Source organism: Pararge aegeria, chromosome 10 (assembly GCF_905163445.1).
Source record: "Pararge aegeria chromosome 10, ilParAegt1.1, whole genome shotgun sequence".
Classification (NCBI taxonomy): Eukaryota; Metazoa; Arthropoda; class Insecta; order Lepidoptera; family Nymphalidae; genus Pararge; species Pararge aegeria.
The window spans coordinates 8131810-8154879 of record NC_053189.1 but is presented as its reverse complement, the minus strand read 5'-3'; the positions used below and the strand labels follow the sequence as shown (position 1 = coordinate 8154879).

General features: G+C 35.0%; 2 protein-coding genes across 2 annotated transcripts; one reads left to right on the top strand and one right to left on the bottom strand.

Moving 5' to 3' along the window:
• Window positions 1-1302: 1302 nt before the first annotated feature.
• Window positions 1303-3253, top strand: LOC120626748 (mitochondrial transcription rescue factor 1). Its single transcript, XM_039894416.1, has 4 exons — window positions 1303-1564; window positions 2344-2489; window positions 2642-2714; window positions 2982-3253. Exons 1-4 carry the CDS (start codon window positions 1379-1381, stop codon window positions 3183-3185), a joined length of 609 nt encoding a protein of 202 aa, XP_039750350.1. The 5' UTR covers window positions 1303-1378; the 3' UTR covers window positions 3186-3253.
• LOC120626749 lies at window positions 3211-18792 on the bottom strand. Its single transcript, XM_039894417.1, is given in 19 exon segments — window positions 3211-4432; window positions 5117-5262; window positions 5766-5895; window positions 7629-7753; window positions 8430-8576; window positions 9217-9326; window positions 10129-10282; window positions 10467-10686; window positions 10822-10928; window positions 12316-12545; window positions 13001-13272; window positions 13701-13816; window positions 15414-15668; window positions 15834-16046; window positions 16153-16287; window positions 16947-17027; window positions 17179-17351; window positions 17880-18009; window positions 18570-18792. Coding segments are annotated over 19 exon segments (3912 nt in total). The 5' UTR covers window positions 18633-18792; the 3' UTR covers window positions 3211-3327.
• Window positions 18793-23070: the final 4278 nt, after the last annotated feature.

The following is a 23070-nucleotide window of genomic DNA, read 5'->3' as shown; positions in this document are numbered from 1 at the left end:
ATAGTATATTTTTCATAAGCTAGAAAAATGTGCATAAGCAGGTGCAGCATAAATGGCAGGTGAAATCGACATTTCAAACTTTTTGAATACAAAGGAAATAAAAAAAATCTTATAAAGGTCGTTCACTAGCTAAGCTTTATGTTCGAAAAATACATCCTACTTACAAGAACCGATCAATCCTTCGCCTTATGGTAGAGACAAGTTGGTTTAAATTTATGATATCTCCAGACAAAATACTGCAATGAAGTAAACTAGATATAGACTATCATTGGCATCTGGATGTTTATTTTAAAGCGCCTTACCGTCGCCAACTCAAGATAACTAACCAACTGAATACTAGGTTCCACCATCTAATGCTTGCAATCAAAGGTAAAATGAACTTTATGTCATAGGCACATGTATTATAATAGTTTGACAACGCTTTACAGTGTGTCGCGACTTTGTGTTTTGATGTAGAACAGACTGACAACTGCAGTCAAGTGAGCAGAAATCTCCCACGGCCTTAGCACAAGAAACCTAAGTTTACCTATGGTGTTTTCGGATTTGTTTCTAAAAGTATAAATAATCAATAATAAATGTAATAGTATCATATTATAAGTAGGTACACACCGAATTAAGAACATACAAAACCCTCATTCAGCCATTATTGCATGCAATACTTGTGTGATGTGTCTAAAAACAGTGAATACCCCCTGCCAGTCACTAACTGTTCTTAATTCTGTGTACATACCTACAAACAAGTATATCTACGAGGTTACTACTAAGTTTTTCTAAACGGTGGAGTTTGTGCAAATATAGCATTTAGTAAAAACCCGTAATTTATTATGGGTTTAAAAAAAAATTCTTTCGGTTTAAAGATTGTATGATGATTGTAAAGGTTAATTGAGAGGATTACATAGGGAGTGAAAGAAACTGCTAACATAACATATGCATTTTTTCGGAATTCTACCCCAGGGTGGGTGAAACGGAGTTTCGAAGATTATAAGTTTATGTGGATCTGTTTCACATTAGTACCCAGTCGATGTCAAGGGCCACTAGTAAATACTAAACTTGCTGTCTTTATTGTTTCATTTATCTCACATCTAAAAACAAAGTAAAGTTGGTAAAGTATTGCTAATTTTCAACCCAAAGTACTGAACGCGACCCACGTTACCCGACTGCGATAATCGGATAACCGGTTTTTGAAAACTCGATGTGTCGTGGATATCGGAAGTTTCTTATTGACAAAGAGGATACAGACACTACGTTACAATAAAATCAATGTCATTGTCATTTGTCAAATCTGCCAGGATGTCATTTGAAAGTGACAGTAAAATAAATAATCTAAGAAATCCTCAGTAAATCTATTTTAAATAATATTCAATATATTTCCATCGTGATGAATGTCCTGTGGAGACGTGGATATGTACCACGCTATTTAAATCGAGCAATATGCAAAGAAATTAGACCTGTAACCTCACTCTATGTCAGCTGTTTTCACAACACAGTAGGAGCAAGAACAGACCTACAAGCTTTAAAACCACTACACTTATCATACAGAGCAATTCGATATAAATCCAAAAAGGTATGTATTAACTAGAAGAGTTCAATGTAAATCTTATAAAAATAGTTGGGAAAGGTGACCTTCAACAGTTCCTCCTATGTATCCAAAGTAAATACCTAACCTATAATCTATTTTCTTTCGCATCTATATGCGAAAGTCTGTTTGTATATTTGTTTGTCATTTCTTCCTTTACGCTCTAACTAAGTAAGCAATCGATATAGGCTACTTGCCAGAAAAAAAAAACAGTTTCCACAGGTTTTGAAAATAACCTTTATTAGTGAATACATCTTATAGACAGACATGCTCCACAATCAACTTTACCATTGTTTACCACAAAGCATGACTGATAAAGTGTAACTAAAGATGTTTTTAAAAATATGTAGTTTTTAGTTGTCTTTTAAAGTGGGCGTTTATATTGGTATGTTTTCAGGAATTATGCATATAAATAAGTGTAACTATTATTTTCATTCATCCCTAGTGCTAAGGATAGGTGGATAAAAAACCAACAGACTTATTTTTAAAAAAGTTTTTTTATCTGAACTTTCAAATACAAACTTTATACACATTAATAATATGACTCCTGTGTTTCTATTTTGTAGATACTAATACAATTTGGTCACTGAAAGAATGTGTTACCAGCAAAAGTCATGATGTATTGTGGTTGGAAAACCTATCTGTATTCTTAGATTTAAAACATGCCCATTCCTCAATATGTTCAGCAGCTATGGGTTAATATATAAGATAGGCCTGATATCCTGTGATAATACAAGATTACTATTGACTTGAAGCCATTTTTTCAGAACAAAGATGATGATTCAGATGATGAGAACGTTGACATTCTTGATGATGATACTTCTTTGACAAAGGATTCAAAAGTTGTTAAACTCAACACTACTTCGCTGAGAATGGATGCAATATTGAAATCTACTTTAGGGGTAGCAAGAAAGTATGTTGTGGAAGTTTATTACAATATTTACATTTATAAGGAAATCTTTTAGTATGTCTTTTCTCTTGCATACTAATAAGATGTGCTTTTATGGACTTTTTTTGGTGGCCATTGTTTAATATCATGTATACTAATAAATTTATATATTTCAGCAAAATAGAAAAGTTATTTTATGAGAGCAAAATTAGAGTCAATGGCAAAAAGGTTTTAAAGAAAAGTATCCCGGTAAGTAGAAATGATCAAATTAGATTTCAAAAATGTATAACCACTTGAACCAAGTACTCTAACAAAGTTAGTATGAAGAATTACTTGTATTTTAATTTACAGTGTGTAATCTATAAGAATAATTTTGAAGCTAAAGATTAGCCTCATAGCACTTTTACATTAGTCCCATCTAAATCCAAAAAAATATATAATATTCATCGTAGGTATATAGATATTACTTCACACCTTAACAACATTTGAAATTATTTGTGCTAATATTTATTCCAGGTTCGAATAGATTATGAAATTGATGTCATAAAAAGTGTCAGTCCCAAAAATCCAGCCCATTTGTATGTGGCAAGAATAGAAATATTAAACATAGTAGCCAAAGAAGACAGCATAGCAATTACTGCAAGACGATTCAAGAACCTTCTTATAGAGAATTACAAAACAGATCCATATAAACCATCCACAGCTGACGAAGATAAATAAAAGTTGTAAATAGTAACAAATTTTTATTTATAACAATAGCATTAAATATTACATAGGGAAAAGTGTCACCTTGTCTTTATTTATTTCATAATTAATAGATCAGTTTAATTTTATCAATAATTCCATTGAAATATTCATGATTTTATATATCAAAATCTATATCACAGTCTGAACTTTCAAACATAGATAACTGCGAACTGGATACTGATTTTTTTGAATTTCCATTAGAATTAACAGTACTCTTAACCACAGTGTTTTGTAATGTATCTACTATAACACCTTTATTACTTTCAGCATTTTCATCATAAAATTTACTCAAATCTCGCTTTGCAGCAAATTCAAATTGCTTTAATTTGCTGATAGAAGTTTTACTAGATTGATTGTCTTGAACAGTAATTTTTTGACCATTTTGATTAGATTCAATTTGGTTCTCTTTATTTAGTACAGAATTTTTTATAACTGCTGTAGTAGCCACTTTTTTATCACTGTTCTGGCTTAAATTAATTTGAGAATCATTATTGCACAGTTTAAAATCTATCCCAAGTTTCGTGAAAACATCATTCACACTTGGTACTGCATTTAAAATTTCATTAACATCACAATCTTCACTATCAGACGAATCCAGTCTTATTTGCTTATCTTTCTTAACTCTTTGTTTTTTATTTCCAAGTGCACTGTTATCTAAGTTAACTTCTTTTCTCTTCCGTTTAGTTTTTTTCTTTTGTGGTGGCTTTTTATCTATTTTATTAAGAGTTGCATGTTTCTTTAAAGTCGCTGCTAATTTTTTATTTATATCTCTCACATTTGCAACTTCATCGAAATCAAGGATTTTATTGTCTATTTCATTTAATGTCACTACATTTTTCTTATTGTTGAAATATGAACTTGTTACAAGTGATGCAGATAATGGAATATTTATATCAGATACATCATCATATTTTGCAAAGAGCTTATGATCTCCTTTTTCTATATCGTTCGATAAAGTTTGGCCGTCTATTTGAAGTAATTTTCCGTAGTAGAATAGTTCTTCTTTCCATATATTATTCAATTTTAGTTTGGCTAATAGTTTTTTTGCCATGCAGAGGTAGTGAAAGTCTGGGTGATTTAAAAAGGTTGAATGTAAAGCATCCACTGTATCAGCCAACGTACAGTCCTGCATTGATAGATCTACAAGGGATATGGCGAATATTGCATCTACGGGTAATATTGTTGTTCGATACATGAGACGACAGTGTGCTTGCGATAACCTGTAAAGTAACATGCACTTAGCATTACAGAAAGAAAGAAAAATATAGCAAGTATACAGTTCTTGTAAATAGGAATTTATTTTAGTATGCGGAAACTAAACCATCGCGGTCAGTACTATTAGTAGAAATTTCTTAACAGCTGTCAGCGGTTAGATGCTAATATTAGCATTTCATTGCTGGACCTTGTCCTCTCACAGGAGAAATATTAATTTTAATTCCTTCTCTTCTGACTATGACACTTCACGTCGTTCTAATGCTGGGGAAAAATTCTCTGACAAAGCGTTTTGCTTCCTCTTTCCCAATTCACACCGCAAAGATCTGGAACGCCCTTTCATCTTCCCCGATGTTATGTGATTGCGGCCTAGCGCTAGTCTATCGATTTAAAAAAAAAAAAAAAAAAAGGGTAAGACGGGCTTTACGATTATCGTCACCTTTTTGTGATAACTGCGATTCAGATGGCATAGAATACTCTTCGAGGTACAGGAGAAATTAATTTTTGGCATGAACCAAGGAACTCGTGTCTTGGTTACGGAGTCTTTTAAAAGTTAAAAGTATAGCGCAAATCATTTACGACAGGTAGAACTTTTTATGCAAATGTATGTGAAAGTATTACAATTGTTTTGTTAATATTCTAAATGGGAGAAACTAAAGGGGCGCAAGATAATCAACAACCATGATAGTTACCTGATCAAGCTGTCTAGCATTCTAACTGTAGTCCTGGAAGGGTCTCTGTATTCAGACTTTCTCTGTGTCATGTAATAACACTGCAGTATTGTATTTGCAGACTTCGTCATCTGCGTCCGTTTCGGCCCAATTAAACCAATGTACATCTACAAAATATGAAAAGAATATGGAGTTGAGATTACTCAAAATTATTTTGAAGTTTAAAGAATAATAATAAAAAAATAAATATATTTAAAAAAAAAAGTATTTTTTTTCTTTTTTTTTCCTTTCTCTTTGGTCCGGATTTATGACTATATTATTTTTATTTCTATAAAATAAACTTAAAAGTACTAGTTTTTTCTTAGTTTTATTTTTTTAATCTAAAAGGCTAAGCCGTATGGCGCTTCAAAAAAACACAGTGAGGGATACATTTTTTACTGAAAAATGAGATTATGAGGCGTGCACTTTTAGATTTTACTAACCTTTTTCATAATATTTTATCTATACCTACTTTTGTTGGGTTTATAATTAAAGTATCATTCATTCCATATTTATAAACTTTCAGTTGATATCAAATAGTAGTCACATTATGACATGTGTATTGTTGTAATACATTTATTATTATTATTAAATTGGCTTTATGGGATTCCTTTAAGAAACAAGATCTTACTTGCAGTTTTTCAAGAGTCCATTTCTTTCTGGCCTCGACTGGATCTTCGTCACCAAACAATATGTAGGAAGACACAAGTTTGTCCCACGATTTGTTTTTCGAATCCAACAAAATGAATATTAGATCGAACCTGTAACAATAAAGTTGATCAACTTATAGTGGCCTACTGGACATAGGTATCTTATAGACAAGGGATGTAGAAGCCCACCATACTGCTTGCTGCAATGCGGGTTGGTAGGCTTTAATGTTTATTATCACATGGTAGTGATATTAACCAGGTTATAAGACTGCTTAGCATTTGTTTCGAGGACCAGGACAGTACGGTGAGTAAAGGAAAGGGACGAAAGAGAAGGAAGGTAGGACAAAGACGTTAGTGGTAGGCCAAATGGCAGGTACACTAACGTTTAGAAGGCAGGAGGGGTTTTTTAGTCGGTAGAAGTCCGGCACTATCCATAGGGATGTCCATGAGGATTTTCCCCTCCTAATTTAAAAAAAAGAATAGTACAGTACGGTACAAATTTCCCAGCTTTGGGATTTTACTAAGAATTTCTTAACAGAAAAACTTGATACCTGAAAATATTTGACACGGTAATTACCCGCTAAGTTGAGGACCTCGGAACTGATCATTATCATCATTCTCAACCCATTATCAGCCCACAACATGGCTGATAATGGCGGCGTGAACTTCAAACGCCTTTGACCATTATGCAGAACTCTCAGGCATACAGGTTCTTAACGAAGTTTTTCTTATATAATATACTAGCTGTTGCCCGCGACTTCGTCTGCGTTTGATTTTGTTTTTTACGGCATTAAATTTAGTTTAATTATAACTAGATCTAAAAACATTTAAAGTATTCAGTATCGCTAAGCTTTGGTAAGGTTTGCTGCTGTCCGCTGAGGATTTCTGTCCTCTATCTCCAACCATATTCAGATCAACACAAAGTTTGAACAAAATTAAACTCATATTATAACTTCTATAGCAAAAAGATAATTATTTAAATCGATTATAATTTGTCGGAGTTATGGTGTAAAATCGTCAAACACTTTCATCCCCTCTCCCACAGGAACCGAACTTAATGTCGGGATAAAAAGTATCATATATTACTTCTAACACTACCAAGAATTTGTGTACAAAGTTTCATGAGGATCGGTTAAGTAGTTTTTGCGTGAAAGCGTTACAAACTTACATTGACATTTATAATATTAGTAGGGAAGGGATAGGGATAAGACTGCACGCACGCACGGAACTGTGGAAAGTTAGGGCGTGTGCCACCCCTGTAAGGGAGGCCGAGATCCTGAACTCTCAGCTGTCACACTATTTTATATATCTTCTCTACAATAAAAAATGTATCCCTGCTACCTCGGCCGGGAAAAGTGGGTGAGTTAGCACCTGCGCAACTGCTTACCCAATTTATACAACTCCCGCGCAGAAAGATTCTTGGCTACATATTAGTCTAGGCAGCCGTTGACAGACACGTCAAGGAGGTTTATACCACTACACAAAGTATAATATATAATGTTACAGTAAATTTATAAAGTTGGTAAATAATTAAACTTTTGATAACCATCAATTCTTATTTGCCAGATATTTTATTAAATTGATTACGATTTCTACACATTTGATTAAAAACCAATGCTCATGATATTGAGTTAGTGTGTATTCTGATATACGAGTAAATACAAGTCAAGCTCTTTTATTGATACCCATTTTAAGGGAGGTGTGCAAAAAATGTAAACCCCCATTTTGTGGCGGCGGTTCATCCTTTCGGGCGCTACGATATCACACACCAATAGGCACTCGACAAATACGTCACTTAACTTTCTATAGCACCCTTATTTGAATAGTTCTAAGAAATCTTTTACCTACTTAACAAGGGTGTTCCCAAAGAAACGTTCACGCTCAACGGCTGGTCAGTCTGATAGTGCCCTTTAGGATTGCACGCGGCTATGACTGCGCAACGGGTGTTCAGTTTGCACACTATTCCTGCCTGCAACAAAGCCAAAATTGAGATGCATATACTTAAAGCTCAAACATTGTAATTAGTAACTAACTTAATCTACCATTAGCTGAACCGTGCAACTTCGTCTGCACCAAATCGGTTATTACCGGATAACATGAATAAAATGATAATTTTTAGAAAATAACAATGACATTTTCTAAAAATTCAATTAAATTATTTTTTACCGATTTGGTGCAGACGAACTTAATTATTAAATGAGTTAGTACTAATTATAATGTTTGACCTTATAAATCGTTATCGCCTCCGAAACCCCCTGTATACTAAATTTCATGAAAATCGTTGAAGCCGATTCCGAGATTCCAATTACAAGAATTGCTCGTTTAAAGATATAAAATAAAGGGTTGTCTGGAGGAGATCGCTTAAAGCGATAAGACCGCCTTTGCGCATTTTATATACATATATATTTTTATTGTTTTTGTTTTTGTTACCGGTCCACTATAGACCACGGGTATCCTCCCACAGTGAGAAAGGGTTAGGGCCGTCGTCTACCACGCTGGCCTGGTACGGATTGGAATTTCACTTAACAAGTCTTTTTAAATAATAAATAAATATACTTCGAGAATAAGGCGTCCTGCGTGCGACCAATCACAAGGCTTGCTCAAACCAGCGCGTCGCGTGATTGGTCGCACGCCCGGGTGTTTACCTTCGCAACAGATATAGTCTGTTGCTCCATGGCTTCGTGTATAGCAGTGCGGTCATGATCCCTCAGATGCGATATCTCATCGATACAGCAAACTCCGCCATCAGATAGTACCAGGGCACCAGCTTCCAATTGCCATTCGCCATCTTCCTAGTTTAAAATTCAAGTTTGTAACTGACTTAGTTTCAACGAGTTAAAACTAGATGGCGCCACATGTTAATTGAATCGTGCTACCGTTTTGCCTTTGTGGATATTTCCCACTTATACATAATAATTAACACATGTTTTTTTATTTCAATATAACATGATTCTCATCTTGAGTTGGAAAGTCGATACGGAGTAAGAAGCCGATGGTGTGTTAAATTACTAATAATAATAAAAATCTTATTTATATTATATAAAAAAATATTTTCTAATAGTTTCGATTCGTTATTATATTGTCGATAAATATGTTTTATATAGCACACAGCTCAGAAACCTAATGGACCTTGGGGTCTTAAGGTGCCGGAATGGCGTACCCGCACCGGTAAACGCAGCGTAGGTCGGCCCCCAATGAGTTGGACAGATGACTTCAGGCGAGTGACTGGGAGCCGCTCGAGACAAGTGGCCAAGGACCATGGATTGTGGAACTCCCTACAAAAGACTTATGTCCAGCAGTGAACGTCAATTGGTGGAAATGATGATACATAAAAAAAATATCGATAAGATGTTGGATGTCTTCCTATGATTGTTTGGCGATTCCATCATCCCTCATCCATTTATAGTATAGTTTGAAAATCTGAAATCTTACTCTTAGAGCTGCACACGTGAGGCCAGCGCGGGTACTGCCGGCTCCAGACGTAAACACTGAACGGGGTGTCAGTTCTGCACTTGTTTTTAGTAACTGCGATTTGCCTGTACCTAAGGATAAAAGTAAGGAAGATATACAAATCCAAAAAAATATATTCCAAAGTTATAGTAAATAGTTGAACGTGACAACGTCATAAGAAAATACAGATGGAATGGTTGCAATTTTTCAAAAGAAAATTTTAATATTATTTGTCTGATAGATATTTTGTATGGATATACTATAGAAGTAGGTAAATGAGAATCACACACAATGTATTGATCAAGTGCCCTTTTTTGTACGCATAAATACAATCACGTAATTACGCATAGTTTCTAAAGCTAATTATGTTAAAATATGTTTGTTACAATTTATTTTTGAACAATGAATATAAAAAAATAAAAGAAAAAATTATGTCAACTTTTTTTTTTTACAATGTTCATGGTTTATATCACAATTGACGACACATTTCACTGCATTTCATCCTTGACGAAAACATGTTAATGTATTATTGTATAGCTGTCCACGCGGACGTATCGCTCACTCAAGTAGGAGAGAGACACAAGTCAAACGCTGCCGAACGCGGAGGCCGATTGTGCCTCTTTGTCGCTCGTTCCGCTTCAAGCCTTAAATGGAACGCCTCAGAGCGAGGGAACGCCGCATGAGTCATGTTTTTTCGTGCGTGCAGCCGCCTCCATCGAATAAAGACGTTGTTACATCAAAAAATATCAACAATGTATACCTACAATTTACAAACTTAAGTATATGTACATGTAACCTAGATATGTTCTATGTATCTATATATGTGTATCTATGTCTCCTTCTAAGGTATGTTCATTATATATTTTTGAATGTCACTAAAAACAGGTACCTTACCCGGATCACCAACAAGTAGTAAATGGCACTGTCCCCTAACATGTGCTGCATGTTTATCATCAGACATTGATTTCTGTTCATTCTCAGCGATGTGGTTAGATCCAGTTATAACTGTGAGTAGCACCGCTAACTTTACTAAATAAAGCCCATAAACCTGGAGTAACAAAAAAACGCGGGTAATTGACGTAAGGATGCCAGAAGTTATAAGAATTAGATAGAAATAAAAAAGATTGCTTTACTTCTATAAAAAATTGAGAACTTACTTATTCATTTAATTTATGAAAGCAGATAAATCCTTACAAACTTACTTAATGTCATTATACTGTAATCAAGCATACCTGCGGACACACAGAAGCCAAGATCTGATCTCTTCCTTTCAACGGGCATTGCTGGTATTTAGCCCAGAAATCGTCAAAGCAATCCTTTATGTCTGGAGCTAGGGAAATCACTTCAGATCTCTGTGCATTGATGACTTCTATATAATTAGCATGCAAAACTAATTCTACTTCTGATTTCTTAGCCTGGACTGATGGACGCCAGCGGCGACGAACTGCGCAACTGAAACATAAAATGTACAATAGCACTAATACGTGTAATCACTAACGTTAAATAGAGTAATGCTTTAGTCCAAGAAAATTTCTAGGCAGACAAGTAAGTTTTACCAATCAATTTATCAATATACATATAACATACCAAATAATAACATCATCACCAGGTTTGCAGGAATCAACAAGATCATTCTCCAGCACCACCCACATGGATCCAGGTATTGTACCAATACTAAGTTTATTAACTTGCTCCTGAAAATTGTTAAATTATTCAATATTTCAGTAAATTTTAATCAAATCAAATCAAATATTTTATTTGTAAAGTAACCTAACCTAACTGTACACTTTCTGAATGTCATACAAATCTGTCATTATTTCCATAATAACTAGCTGACCCGTGCAACTTTGCTGCACCAAATCGGTTATTACCGGAAAACACAAATAAAATGTCATTTTCTACAAATAAATCCTAGCTAGATCGATTTATGGCCCCCGAAACCCCCTGTATACTAAATTTCATGAAAATCCTTGGAGCCGATTCCGAGATTCCAATTATAAATATATACAAGAACTGCTTGTTTAAAGATATAAGATAAGATTTTTATTATTACATGAATTGGTTAAACCATTTGTAAATATAGTTTAAAAAAAAAACATTGTTACAATGTTACAAAAATAATACATGACCAAAGTTTATAATTATTAAAATAAATTACCGAGTAAATTATACAAAAATAATAATAATATTAATTTAAATTATAATAATAAATAAAATTAATTTTATACTATTTTAGTAGTAGAACTTGTGGTGGCAAAGCTTATACAGGGAATTGCTACAGCCATGCTTATTTCTGCCACCAAGCAACAATGCTGTGACTTGTGTGTGCTGTTGGCACCAGGGCAGCAGTTTGTAGGATGTGGTCCTTGCATGTCCTGCTAAATTTAGATCTTTTGATAGGTGATGGTTTTCCACTGATGGCAAACTTATGTCCAAGCCAGATTTAGTACATACGTTGTATTGTCATAACACAAAAACAACACCTATGCAGTGGCTAGGGTCTTGAATTTTAGCAAGCCCTACCTACAGTTACCTACAGGATTAATTTGACTCGTGACCTCTGTACCTCTAAAAGTTACCGTTCTTGTTGTGCCAAATGACAAACAATATCTACTAATCCTGGAAAAGCACTACAATAAAGGTTAACATGCAAATTATTATTGGCAATTTTTATTGATAATTGGTAGGATATAGAAGTTTCTGTGCACTGTTTGCCTAAATTTAAAGAAAAACAATAACAGCACCTCAATTGTTTCTCTGAATAAGCTATTTAAGCCATACTAACCAGACGTGTTTGAACCATAATGTCTTTTAGGTTTTAACTAGCCCGAGAAATGCACAAGTCTGACATAGGTTTCAAGGAAGTTGAGAGCTGTTTCTTTTCTTAAAAAAGTTAATTAAAGAGTTAGAGATCTAAGCTCGCAACAAAAACATTTGAACGCTATTCAAGCTCATACGAAACTTAATTTACTTGAATTTATAAGAAAAAACCAATATAATAAACTCTTAGTTAAATAATAAACGTATAAAACGTAATAACAAGTGTGAAGTTGTTTTAATACCGCCACTGCACCTATGTACCTGTATTTTGATTTCTTGATAATCCTTACAATGTTCTCTTGATACCAGATTGACCTGTGTAAATGTGGTACATTTACATCTAACGTTAGAGTTCCAACATTTTGATGGTGCTTTCAAAATGTATCGGTTTTCAAAATCAGCCTCCACAGAGTTCTCAAATTTGCATTTCATACACACATATTTCCTTTGATATTCTAACATTTTTGCCTGTGTTACACGTACAACAGTTCCTTTAACACAATATACACTAGTATAAATAAAATACACTTAATACATTCAGTACCCCATAAATCAAAGTTTTAAACAGATATATCTAAGTATGAGAGAATGAGGTTTCATATACATGCTGTTATCATAATTGATGGTAAAGTTGACAAAAATCAATCAGGTTCAATGATGAAACTAGTACATAACACAATTTAACTTTAGAAAATAAACAGAGCTAAGAGTAGATTAAGATATGTCATAAGACAAACTATTCCACAAAGTTATCTTCTAATAATAATAATAAATCAAAGGATTTATTGAAATATTCTGTACTAAAAAGCTCTCAACTTATTTTACATTAAAAACAGAATACTTTCAAAAAAGCTAAACACTACAGACACAAAGCAATGGACAACTAACATATTTATTGCTAGTAAATCACATAGTAAAAGAGTCAAATAATGAACAAGATAGTTACCTGTAACTTTTAAAAAGCATCCAAGATCTACATTTTTAGGAAATACAGTTCTATGTAACTCTGGACATACTGGAAGGCCAAAGAACCTTGCATGTACATTTCTCTTCAGATATTTAAAGTTTAGTTTAGCGATCAATGCTTTATATTCTTCTTTCTCAAGAATATTCTGTTGGGCCTTTATAATGTCCTCATTACATGATTTTAGAGTTGAAATAGGACTGCACAACACTTTGTCACCTATGTCGGGATATGTTTCAAATAGTTTCAAGAAACTGAAACAAAGATTTATAATATTGTTTACATTTATCAAAAAAAAATACAAATATAACATATTTTTTTTATAATTAAATAACTTCTGTAATATTTGTCCAAAACTATCCTACAAATTCCTGCTTTCCTACTTAATATTATATTTGGATACATCCATCCTCATCATCGTATGTTACTCTTTCACACAATAACTACAGAAGCAATCTGACTGGAACTTTAAATGGTGAAAGATTATACCCTGGATTATCCCAGAAAACTGTATGGTTCGCACGGGATTTATGGCACTAATAGAACCGCGGACGAAGCCTCAGGCAAGCGCAATTCAAAATATATAAATTCAAGAGGACTTGTTTTTTTTAACCTTTATCTTCACAATTTGAGGTTTTTATTCTTTACAACTTTTATAATAAAATTAAAGTAGATAACTTACTCAATTTTGATGCTGTAATAACCCAAAACATCATGTTCCGATAAAATATTTAGGCAATCTTGTAAATGAAACTTTTGTACATATTCCAATATCATTGTTTAGTAAATAATAAATAACTAGCAGATTCTTTTTCAAGATTATGTAAAACTTAAAGTCTCAAATAAAATGACTAAGTTTTGGTTATTTTTGTAAATGAAAGTTTTATATTGTCTTATTATAAACAAACAACCCGCTAATTCAATTCAATTCAATTCTTGTTTATGGCTTTTGTCTGCGCCAACTGGGCACAAGGTATTTCGCCAATGTCTTGTAGATGAAGAAGGCACGAAGGAGATTGATCGGTGAAACTAATGAAAAGTTAATTTTGAATTTGTACCAAGAAATAGTTGTTATTAGCTAGTTAGCTCTTTAACCTAAGGACACAGACAACACATGCATATATATCTTACACGGATATTTTTTGTACATTATACTTTAATTTTATTACTTACTATATATTTACATAAAAATCTACAATAAGGACTGAAAACAAACATTAAAAAACATTTAACACTCAAAGGACGGGGGACTTTGGGAGGAAGAATGGTGGGATTATGAAGGTTAACTCATGTTTCTTGGGACGTAAACTTTTACAGTTCCACTGTAGCAGGGTTATTGGGCCCATTTTGGAGTAGTTTAAAAAGTTGGCTTAAGTTTTTGGCAACGTTGGGCGGTAAGGGAATTTCACTACATGGAGCGACAATACTAAGTAGAAATTCGGAGATAAACTCAAGCATTTTACCTTGGGAGGGAGGGTTCTCAACATTGTTGTTGAGAGCGCATCCATTAGGAAGGGATGAGGAGTAATCACCGACAATAGTCTGAACAGCTTTTTTATCGTAGCCCTTTGCTAGAGGAGCTCGGGGACGAGGAGAGCGGAAAACTGTTTGCCGGTAGGAGGTTTTGGAGGAAGTTACATTAGTAGGAGTAAACATTTCTTTTGTTATCTCAAAAATGTTTTTATAAAACCTATGGAGTCCATAATAAAACCGTAGCGCCCAACAGTCAAAGTCAAACAAAGACCAATGACCATAAAAATATGTATTATCTATGCCGAAGACCGATCAAATAAATCAAATACTTTTAAATATATAATTTGTATTTTATACCAACTACCAAACATTCTTTTCTGCAAAAATAACATATTTTTTGAATTTATTAGCTGTACTTCCGAAAATCATAGGGCCGTTTTTAAGAGTCATCATTTTTATTGCGAGTGAAGTCCATTTTACTAACTTTAGACTAATTGGCCTTTGGAAATGTTAAATAAAGTCGCTTGTAGATGAAGGTTTCAATGTCGAACCCATAGAATTAAGAACATACAGAAACCGTGTACACGACTCATATTGAAGCATCAAAAACCACTTCACTTTAGATTGGTTTCTTGAACAAACGGTTGATTTATAGAACTTCGCAGTTGTTTTACCCCTAATGTTCTAAGCGTTAACCATAAAAAGGGAAAAAAATTGTGACCTAGCAACATTCCGCGGGTGTAAAGTAAGACGTGCGCAGGGCGCTTTCACTGTTGGACACAACAATGGCTGAATGAGGATTCTGTATGTTCTTAATTCGATGATAGAACCGTATATAAAGAATTTTCTAGTACAGCCAGCATCTTGGCTAGCATCAGCAAAAGGAATCGCGATTTATTTACTAAAAAAAAAAACATTTCACTAAAGGTACTTTTATTCATCTAGTTGTACTATATTCCACACATCGGGATGGGTCTGTCGGGAAGTATTCTTGACATTTTGTCATTAATCTCTTCAGAGCCTGGATGTACTTTCTCTGAGTCTCATCGTTCATGACGTGGGCGACGTTCTTGGAGAAGATCTTCTCGCGCCCTGTACGCGCGTGAATGCCCACCATAGTGACACCAATAGGCCATGGGGCGTTGCCAATCGCCATCTGTAGGTATGCGTCGCTAGCCTGTTGAAATTTTTTTTGATCAGATTAAGTCATCAATCAGGTTTACACATGCAATGAATAATGAATACACATCTTTTCAGAAATATAAATGCAATAGAGCAAAGGAACCAAGGTTACTTAAGAATAGACACTTTCACATTTATAATATTAGTTAAATAGAATTACCATAATATAATTTCTTTCCAATAAATGCTTGGTGATTTCCATGAGACTGTCGCAGATGTCTTCAGGAAGTGTCTTTTTCTTTAATTTCCTCATCAGTGGTTTGAGATACACTTGAGTTTGAGTGTAGGTTGCTCTTGTCATTTTATGCTTGATTGCAGTCTTTTCTGTTGATGTACCAGAGTTTAGCTGTTGACCCCACAGTTTGAGAAGGAACTGAAAAGTTTGTTCAAATTATCAAATTAGAACATGCATACTAATTAAGAGGCAGTTACTTAAATTTACCTTTATTCATCAAAAATTTTTAAAAATATATATGTACCTGTAACAGAATCATTATAACATTCATATCATGATTTCTGTCCCCTTGACCCATAGTCTGCGCCATTTCTTGTATGAACTCGTATGTAACTGAATCATCCAAATCATCCTCATTTTGTGGTTTTTCCCTTTCATTCTAGAACATGCAAAAACAATGTGTAACTAGTGTTTTTTTTTTATTTATTAATGACTTGGAAACCCAGGATAGTGCCAGAATTTGCATCTCACATATCTAAAGTCCATATTTTTCACTGTCAACACTCTCTGTTACACCAGTCACTTTTGTGAAACCTATAGAGAAGTAAAGTGGCCCAGTGCGTAGGAGCTTGACTTCACTCTCGGGGGGCTGAGTTCATATCCCAGCATAAACCTCTACTATCACTTGCTTCAATGGTGAAGGAAAACATCGTAAGGAAACTGCATGCTTGAGAGTTTTACATAATGTTCTCAAAAGTGTGTGGAGTCCACAAACCCACACTGGGCCAGCATAGTGGACTAGGACCTTAACCCCTTCTCATTGTGGGAGGAGACTGGTGCCCTGTATCAGGCTGGTGATGGGTGGATATGATGATAGAGACGTTTACTTATCATTTGCTGATTTACTATTTGAACAATCTTATTTTGCCAGACTGAAGTTGGCTAGCAGATCAACTTTGGTTGCACATACTGTGCCAACTCTTAGTTATTATCAAGAAAATTCTCTAAATTGCCTATTTTTATGTGATTGCCTTGGATCATCTAGAGTGATACTTGAGAGTCTGAACAAAAAAATCTCATTATGTTATAAAATTTTACCTGTGTTCCTAAGGCCAATATTTCATTAAGGTATGCCTGATCCACTTTATCCATAGCTTCTTGAAAGTCGTTTCTTAAACCCTGTAACAAAAATTATGTAGCTTAATACTGAAACTAGGTAAATGTTTATATTACAGGAAATGTGCAAGGGGTCTATGAGTGAGGTATCTGCATGGTCAATATAACATTACATTCTTAACAAGCCATTGAAAAAAATATATTTAATGCTTACTCTGTTGGCTTCAGGTTCTTGTATTTCTATTCTTCTTAGTCTTTTGAAAGACTGTAAATCACTTTCTCCGAACAACATGATAGGATGTGCCCGTTCTCTTAACCTTCTGATAACTTCAGCTCTTGGCAAACATACACTTTCCGATTGTTGATTTTCTGCTTCTTGCTTTTTAGCTGTAATATTAAAATCACACGATTTATTTTTGATAAAAATACCTGCATATACAAGAGGGATAAAAGTGCATGCAAAGTTAAAGCCCTGTTTGGTTTAATAGAATATATCCAAATTTATCCTCCAACCTTATTTATTTTTGTAAGGCTATTAAAATTATAAATTGATTTCTTGTCTGCATTTTATTATTGGTTGGTGGTATTGGTTCATAAATAAACCTATAGTAACTTGTAATTGTAAATAACTTTATATAGGACTAACAAAACCAATAATATTGTGTTCCAATGATTTATTTTGGTTAGATTTGAAGGATTTTTATTTAACATATGTTGAGAATACAAAATTTGCAATTTTTTTAAATTCACAGTTTGTAGCGAAGAGGATATAAAAATATTTGTTTTAAAGGTTTTTTGTGCAGGGGGAAAAAATGGGAATTAAAATAATATAACTCAAAGGTACAAGGACACACAAGGATTAACAAAGATCATTATAATGCAAGGTCAAAAGTTAAAATATCAATTCTATCAAACCTTTTTCTATATCCTCTATTTGATTGTCTATAGCCAATTTGTCATGTTGATTTGTTGGTCCATATTTTTTATAGTACTCTTCTTGTTCTTTTGCTAGGAGTTCCCCTCTTTTAAAATACTTTTTTGAATTCTGTAATCAATCAAAACTTAAATGAATCCAGCAATATTTAGTAGATAGTACTATACTTAATACTATATATGGTGATGGTGATGTGAGATATTGGGGAGCTATGACATAGAAATGAGTGATTGCAAGATAGTAGCAGTGTGGTCTTATAATTTCCGGGACTCAATCTGCATTAATAATTTACGAATAATATCTTTAGCCAAATCTATTGGGAAACTTAATGCAATGCAAAATTAAGGCAATGAACATTAAGATTAATTTGCTATTTTCTAAAAGGCAAGGAAAAGTAGGAGAATCTGTATGGTTCAATTTATAATTTCTTCAATCTGTGTACTCAACAACAAACAGATCTTCCGCAGTGTGCTCCCGACGCCAAGCCAACATGAGGATTCATAATATATTATGGAATTTCGCAAAGTAACGCCTGCTTCTATGCAAGCCGCGGCGAAGCCTTTTAACTTGCATAACAATACTTACCAAAATCCAGCGTTAGAAGCAGGTAGTATCGTAGAAAAATAATAAATTATGTTAAGTAACTTGTTTATAAAAAACCTTTAACGTACCAGGATATTTTTCTCTTCAATAAGTTTTCGTTTTCTAGCAATTTCTGCTTTTAGAATGTCCATTTTCGTGAAGGAAAAAATATAACAAATGAACAAAAGTTAATTTAAATTATACATAGTGTAAGTAACTATTTGTGACTTGTCGATCTGTATTTTGTACTCAATAATAGATAAAGAATGATCAAATTATAATTTCTCTTCTTGTTTTGCTTTGTGTCAGAATTTTATAATTCAATTCAATTCAATTCTTGTTTATGGCTTTTGTCTGTGCCAACTGGGCACAAGGTACTTCGCCAATGTCTTGTAGGTGAAGAAGGCACGAAGGAGATTGATCGGTGAAACTAATGAAAAGTTAATTTTGAATTTGTACCAAGAAATAGTTGTTATTAGCTAGTTAGCTCTTTAACCTAAGGCAGCACAGACAACACATGCATATATATCTAACACGGATATTTTTTGTACATTATACTTTAATTTTATTACTTACTATATATTTACATAAAAATCTACCATAAGGACTGAAAACAAACATTAAAAAACATTTAACACTCAAAGGACGGGGGACTTTGGGAGGAAGAACGTCATAGAGGGGATAGGTAAGTTTGGGACAGTTAAAAATAATATGAGTTATAGTGCCCTCATCCAAGCCACACTCACAGATGGAGTTGTCCCTTATCCGGAGTTTGGCCAGATGTACAGGTGTGCTAGCATGACCAAGACGCAATCGGGAAATTGTGGATGAAGTCCAGCGATTTGTACTTCGAGAGTGACAAAACCAGGGTTGTCTTGGTATGTTTTGTTGGATGGTAGCGTAAAACTTACCCTTAACCAATTTGGAATCATTCCAAAAAATTTTCCAGGCTGTTTCCATATATGTTTTGGCAAGAGTACATAGGTCCTGCGATGAATTTTTAAAATGATCTAGAGAACCTGACTCAACAGCTGTTTTGGCACATGAGTCAGCAGTCTCGTTTCCTGGAATACCTGAGTGGCTTGGAATCCAAACCAGTAAGATGAATAGTCCTTTTTGATTGCAAGAGAGCAGAGCCTTCCGGATTTTTAAGATAATGGGAAATCGTGATTTGCTGCGAAAGGGGTTTTCTTTAATAGACATTAAACAGCTTAAAGAGTCAGTCAGAATAACCGTCTGTTGTACGTTATGGGACAGTGCAAACAGGATTGCTTCCAAAAGAGCAATGGCCTCTCCGGTAAACACAGAAGACTCGGGAGGGCATTTAAATTTTAAAACAATTCTGTAAACAGGAACCCAACATGCAGCACCAACACAACCTTCTGGAGACAGCTTTGAAGCATCAGTATATATAATAAGATGATTTGACCAATTTTGACTAATATGCTTTTCTAGTTTGATATTGGTATCTGGGGATCCTTTACTCAGACCTAGATCTGTGATGATGGAAGGGTTGTATATTAATGCTTTAAATGGGGTTGAATATAGTGGGTTGATTGTGAAAGATGTCAGGGGATTAGGAAGGCTGGTATACTTTAGGAAACTATCTAGCAAGTAGGAAGACGAGTTACGGGAGCAAGGTGCGTGTGATAGTTGACTTAGTCGGTGCCAAAGAGGATGGGATGACAGCTGTAACATCTTGCTGATAAAGCGGTCACATAGATATTGTCGACGGATGGATAGAGGAGGGTCAACGCATTCTACCTGCAAAGCATTAGTAGGGGAGGATTTCATTGCACCTAGAATAATTCTAAGGCATCTATACTGAATTTTATTAAACTTTTCAGCAGCTGATTTATTAAAAGGCTCTAAAACAAACATACAGTAATCCATGTGGCTACGTACTAAGGCATTATATAATAATTTTAAAGTATAGGGGTGAGCACCCCACCAAACTCCCGCTATTGCTCGTAGTACATTGATGCCTTTTTCACATTTTTTGATAATGTATTCAGAATGAGCAATTCCATTCAGTCGTGTGTCTAAATAAACACCTAAAAATTTAGCTTTAACTGCAAGATTGATTGCTTGACCTTCAAATGAGATGTTGAGGTTCGGGAGGTATCTCTTCCTTGTATATACCACTGCCTGACATTTGCCCACTGATAGGGACAAGCCATGGTCAGACAGCCACTGGCCTAGATAATACAAAGCAGAATTGATACGACAGGATACTTCCTCTATACTGCCTGAGCTGTGATAGAGGACAATATCATCAGCATATTGTAAAATGGTACAAAAACTAGAAACAGACAATTCGAGGTCGTGGGTATATATGCTATAGAGAAGAGGACTGAGAACAGAGCCTTGAGGGAGGCCTTTCCAGATTAATCTGGGGGGAAGAGAATTATTCTGATGCTTTACCAGAACATATCTGCAAAACAGCAGATTACATATGAAATGAACCATCCTCGAGGGAACACTCAGCTTAAGTAGTTTCTGCCTGAGCACCGGAAGTAGGACATTATCATATGCAGAAGCAATATCAAGAAAAGCACCCACAAGGTACTCTCCTTTTGTAAAGGCTAATCTTATATCTGTTGTTAATACACTGAGACTGTCTGTTGTACTCATACCCTTCCGAAACCCAAATTGGGAGGAGGGGAGAATATTTCTACTTTCCATTAACCATTCCAGTCGGTTTTTAAGGAGATGTTCTGTAACTTTAGCTAAAGTAGATGACAAAGCTATGGGTCTATATGAATTTGAATTAAGGGGATTTTTATAAGGTTTAAGGATAGGAATAACAATTTGAGATTTCCAGGAGTTTGGGATAGAACCAGTTTCCAAACATTTATTGATTATTTTAAGGTAATAAATTTTAGCTTTGTCATTTAAGTTAACCAGGAATGAATATGGAACGCCATCTTCCCCTGGAGCTGTATCTTTTAGACCATTGAGAGCAATTTGAAGCTCAGAAAAGGAAAAGGGGGCATCCATTTCATCCGTAGCTGGAGCTGGCGTAGTAGTTAGAAATGAGTCCACATAGGGAACATAAGGTGGAGCTAATTTGTCTGCAAAGTTGTTAAGCCAGTCAGAAGGATTATTTGAGGAAGGATCAACGTGGCTCAGGGAGCGACGGAATCTCCTCATATTTTCCCACACAATGGTGGAGGGTGAACGAGGGCTAAGCGATTCACAGAACTGCGTCCAACTTGCTCTTTTCTTTTTGACGACTAATCTTTTAATTTTAGCATCTAGTTTTTGGTAACTATTAAAGTTATCCTGAGTCATGCAGGCTGAGTATAATTCTTCTGCAGCAGATCTTTTACCAAATAAATCGCTGCATTCATCATCCCACCAAGGAGAGGAAAGCAGCGGATTTTTCACAGGGTGTTTTTTTGGAATATGGGAATCGGCCGAAGATATAAGAGATTTTAAAAAGAGATCATAGCATACCAGAATGTTTCCATCACTTTCCAAATCGGGCAGAGTGTCTACAATGCAATCAACTGATAGGGCATAATCTTCCCAATTTGCTTTTTTAAGTTTATACTTTAAAAGGGGATCATAGTTAGGGGTAGGTAAGGATTTATTATTTAATGTAACAATTATAGGAAAATGATCACTGCCACAGGTTGACTGTAGCACGTTCCAAGTCAGGCGCGATGCTAGGTTAGCCGAACATAGGGTGAGATCAACCGCTGATTTAGGGTTCTGATTGGGGTATACCCTTCGAGTAGGAGAACCGTCATTGAGGATGCAAAGACTGACATCATCAAGTAAATCAATCAGCAATGGAGAAAACCCGTCACTAGCATGGCACCCCCACATCGTGTGGTGGGTGTTAAAATCACCCATGGCTATGATAGGGCTGGGAAGGGACGACAAGATTGCTTGTAATTCGGGAATAATAGAAGATGAGGGATGAGGAATATACAGAGATACAAAAGATATGTCTAGGGTACGGACAGCAACAGCATTGATCTGTTGACTGTGGGAAGGAAGAGCGATTTGGGTGTAGGGGAGGGAGTGCCGTAGAAATACAGCACTGCCTGCATACCCATCACTCCTGTCATCCCTCAAACAGGAGAAGCCCGGCACCCGTAATCGTGAACCAGGCCTCAACCATGTCTCCGAGATGGCAAGAATGGTGGGATTATGAAGGTTAATCAGAGAGATTAACTCATGTTTCTTGGGACGTAAACTTTTACAGTTCCACTGTAGCAGGGTTATTGGGCCCATTTTGGAGTAGTTTAAAAAGTTGGCTTAAGTTTTTGGCAACGTTGGGCGGTAAGGGGATTTCACTACATGGAGCGACAATACTAAGTAGAAATTCGGAGATAAACTCAAGCATTTTACCTTGGGAGGGAGGGTTCTCAACATTGTTGTTGAGAGCGCATCCATTAGGAAGGGATGAGCAGTAATCACCGACAATAGTCTGAACAGCTTTTTTATCGTAGCCCTTTGCTAGAGGAGCTCGGGGACGAGGAGAGCGGAAAACTGTTTGCCGGTAGGAGGTTTTGGTGGAAGTTACATTAGTAGGAGTAAACATTTCTTTTGTTATCTCAGCATAGGACCTGCGGACAG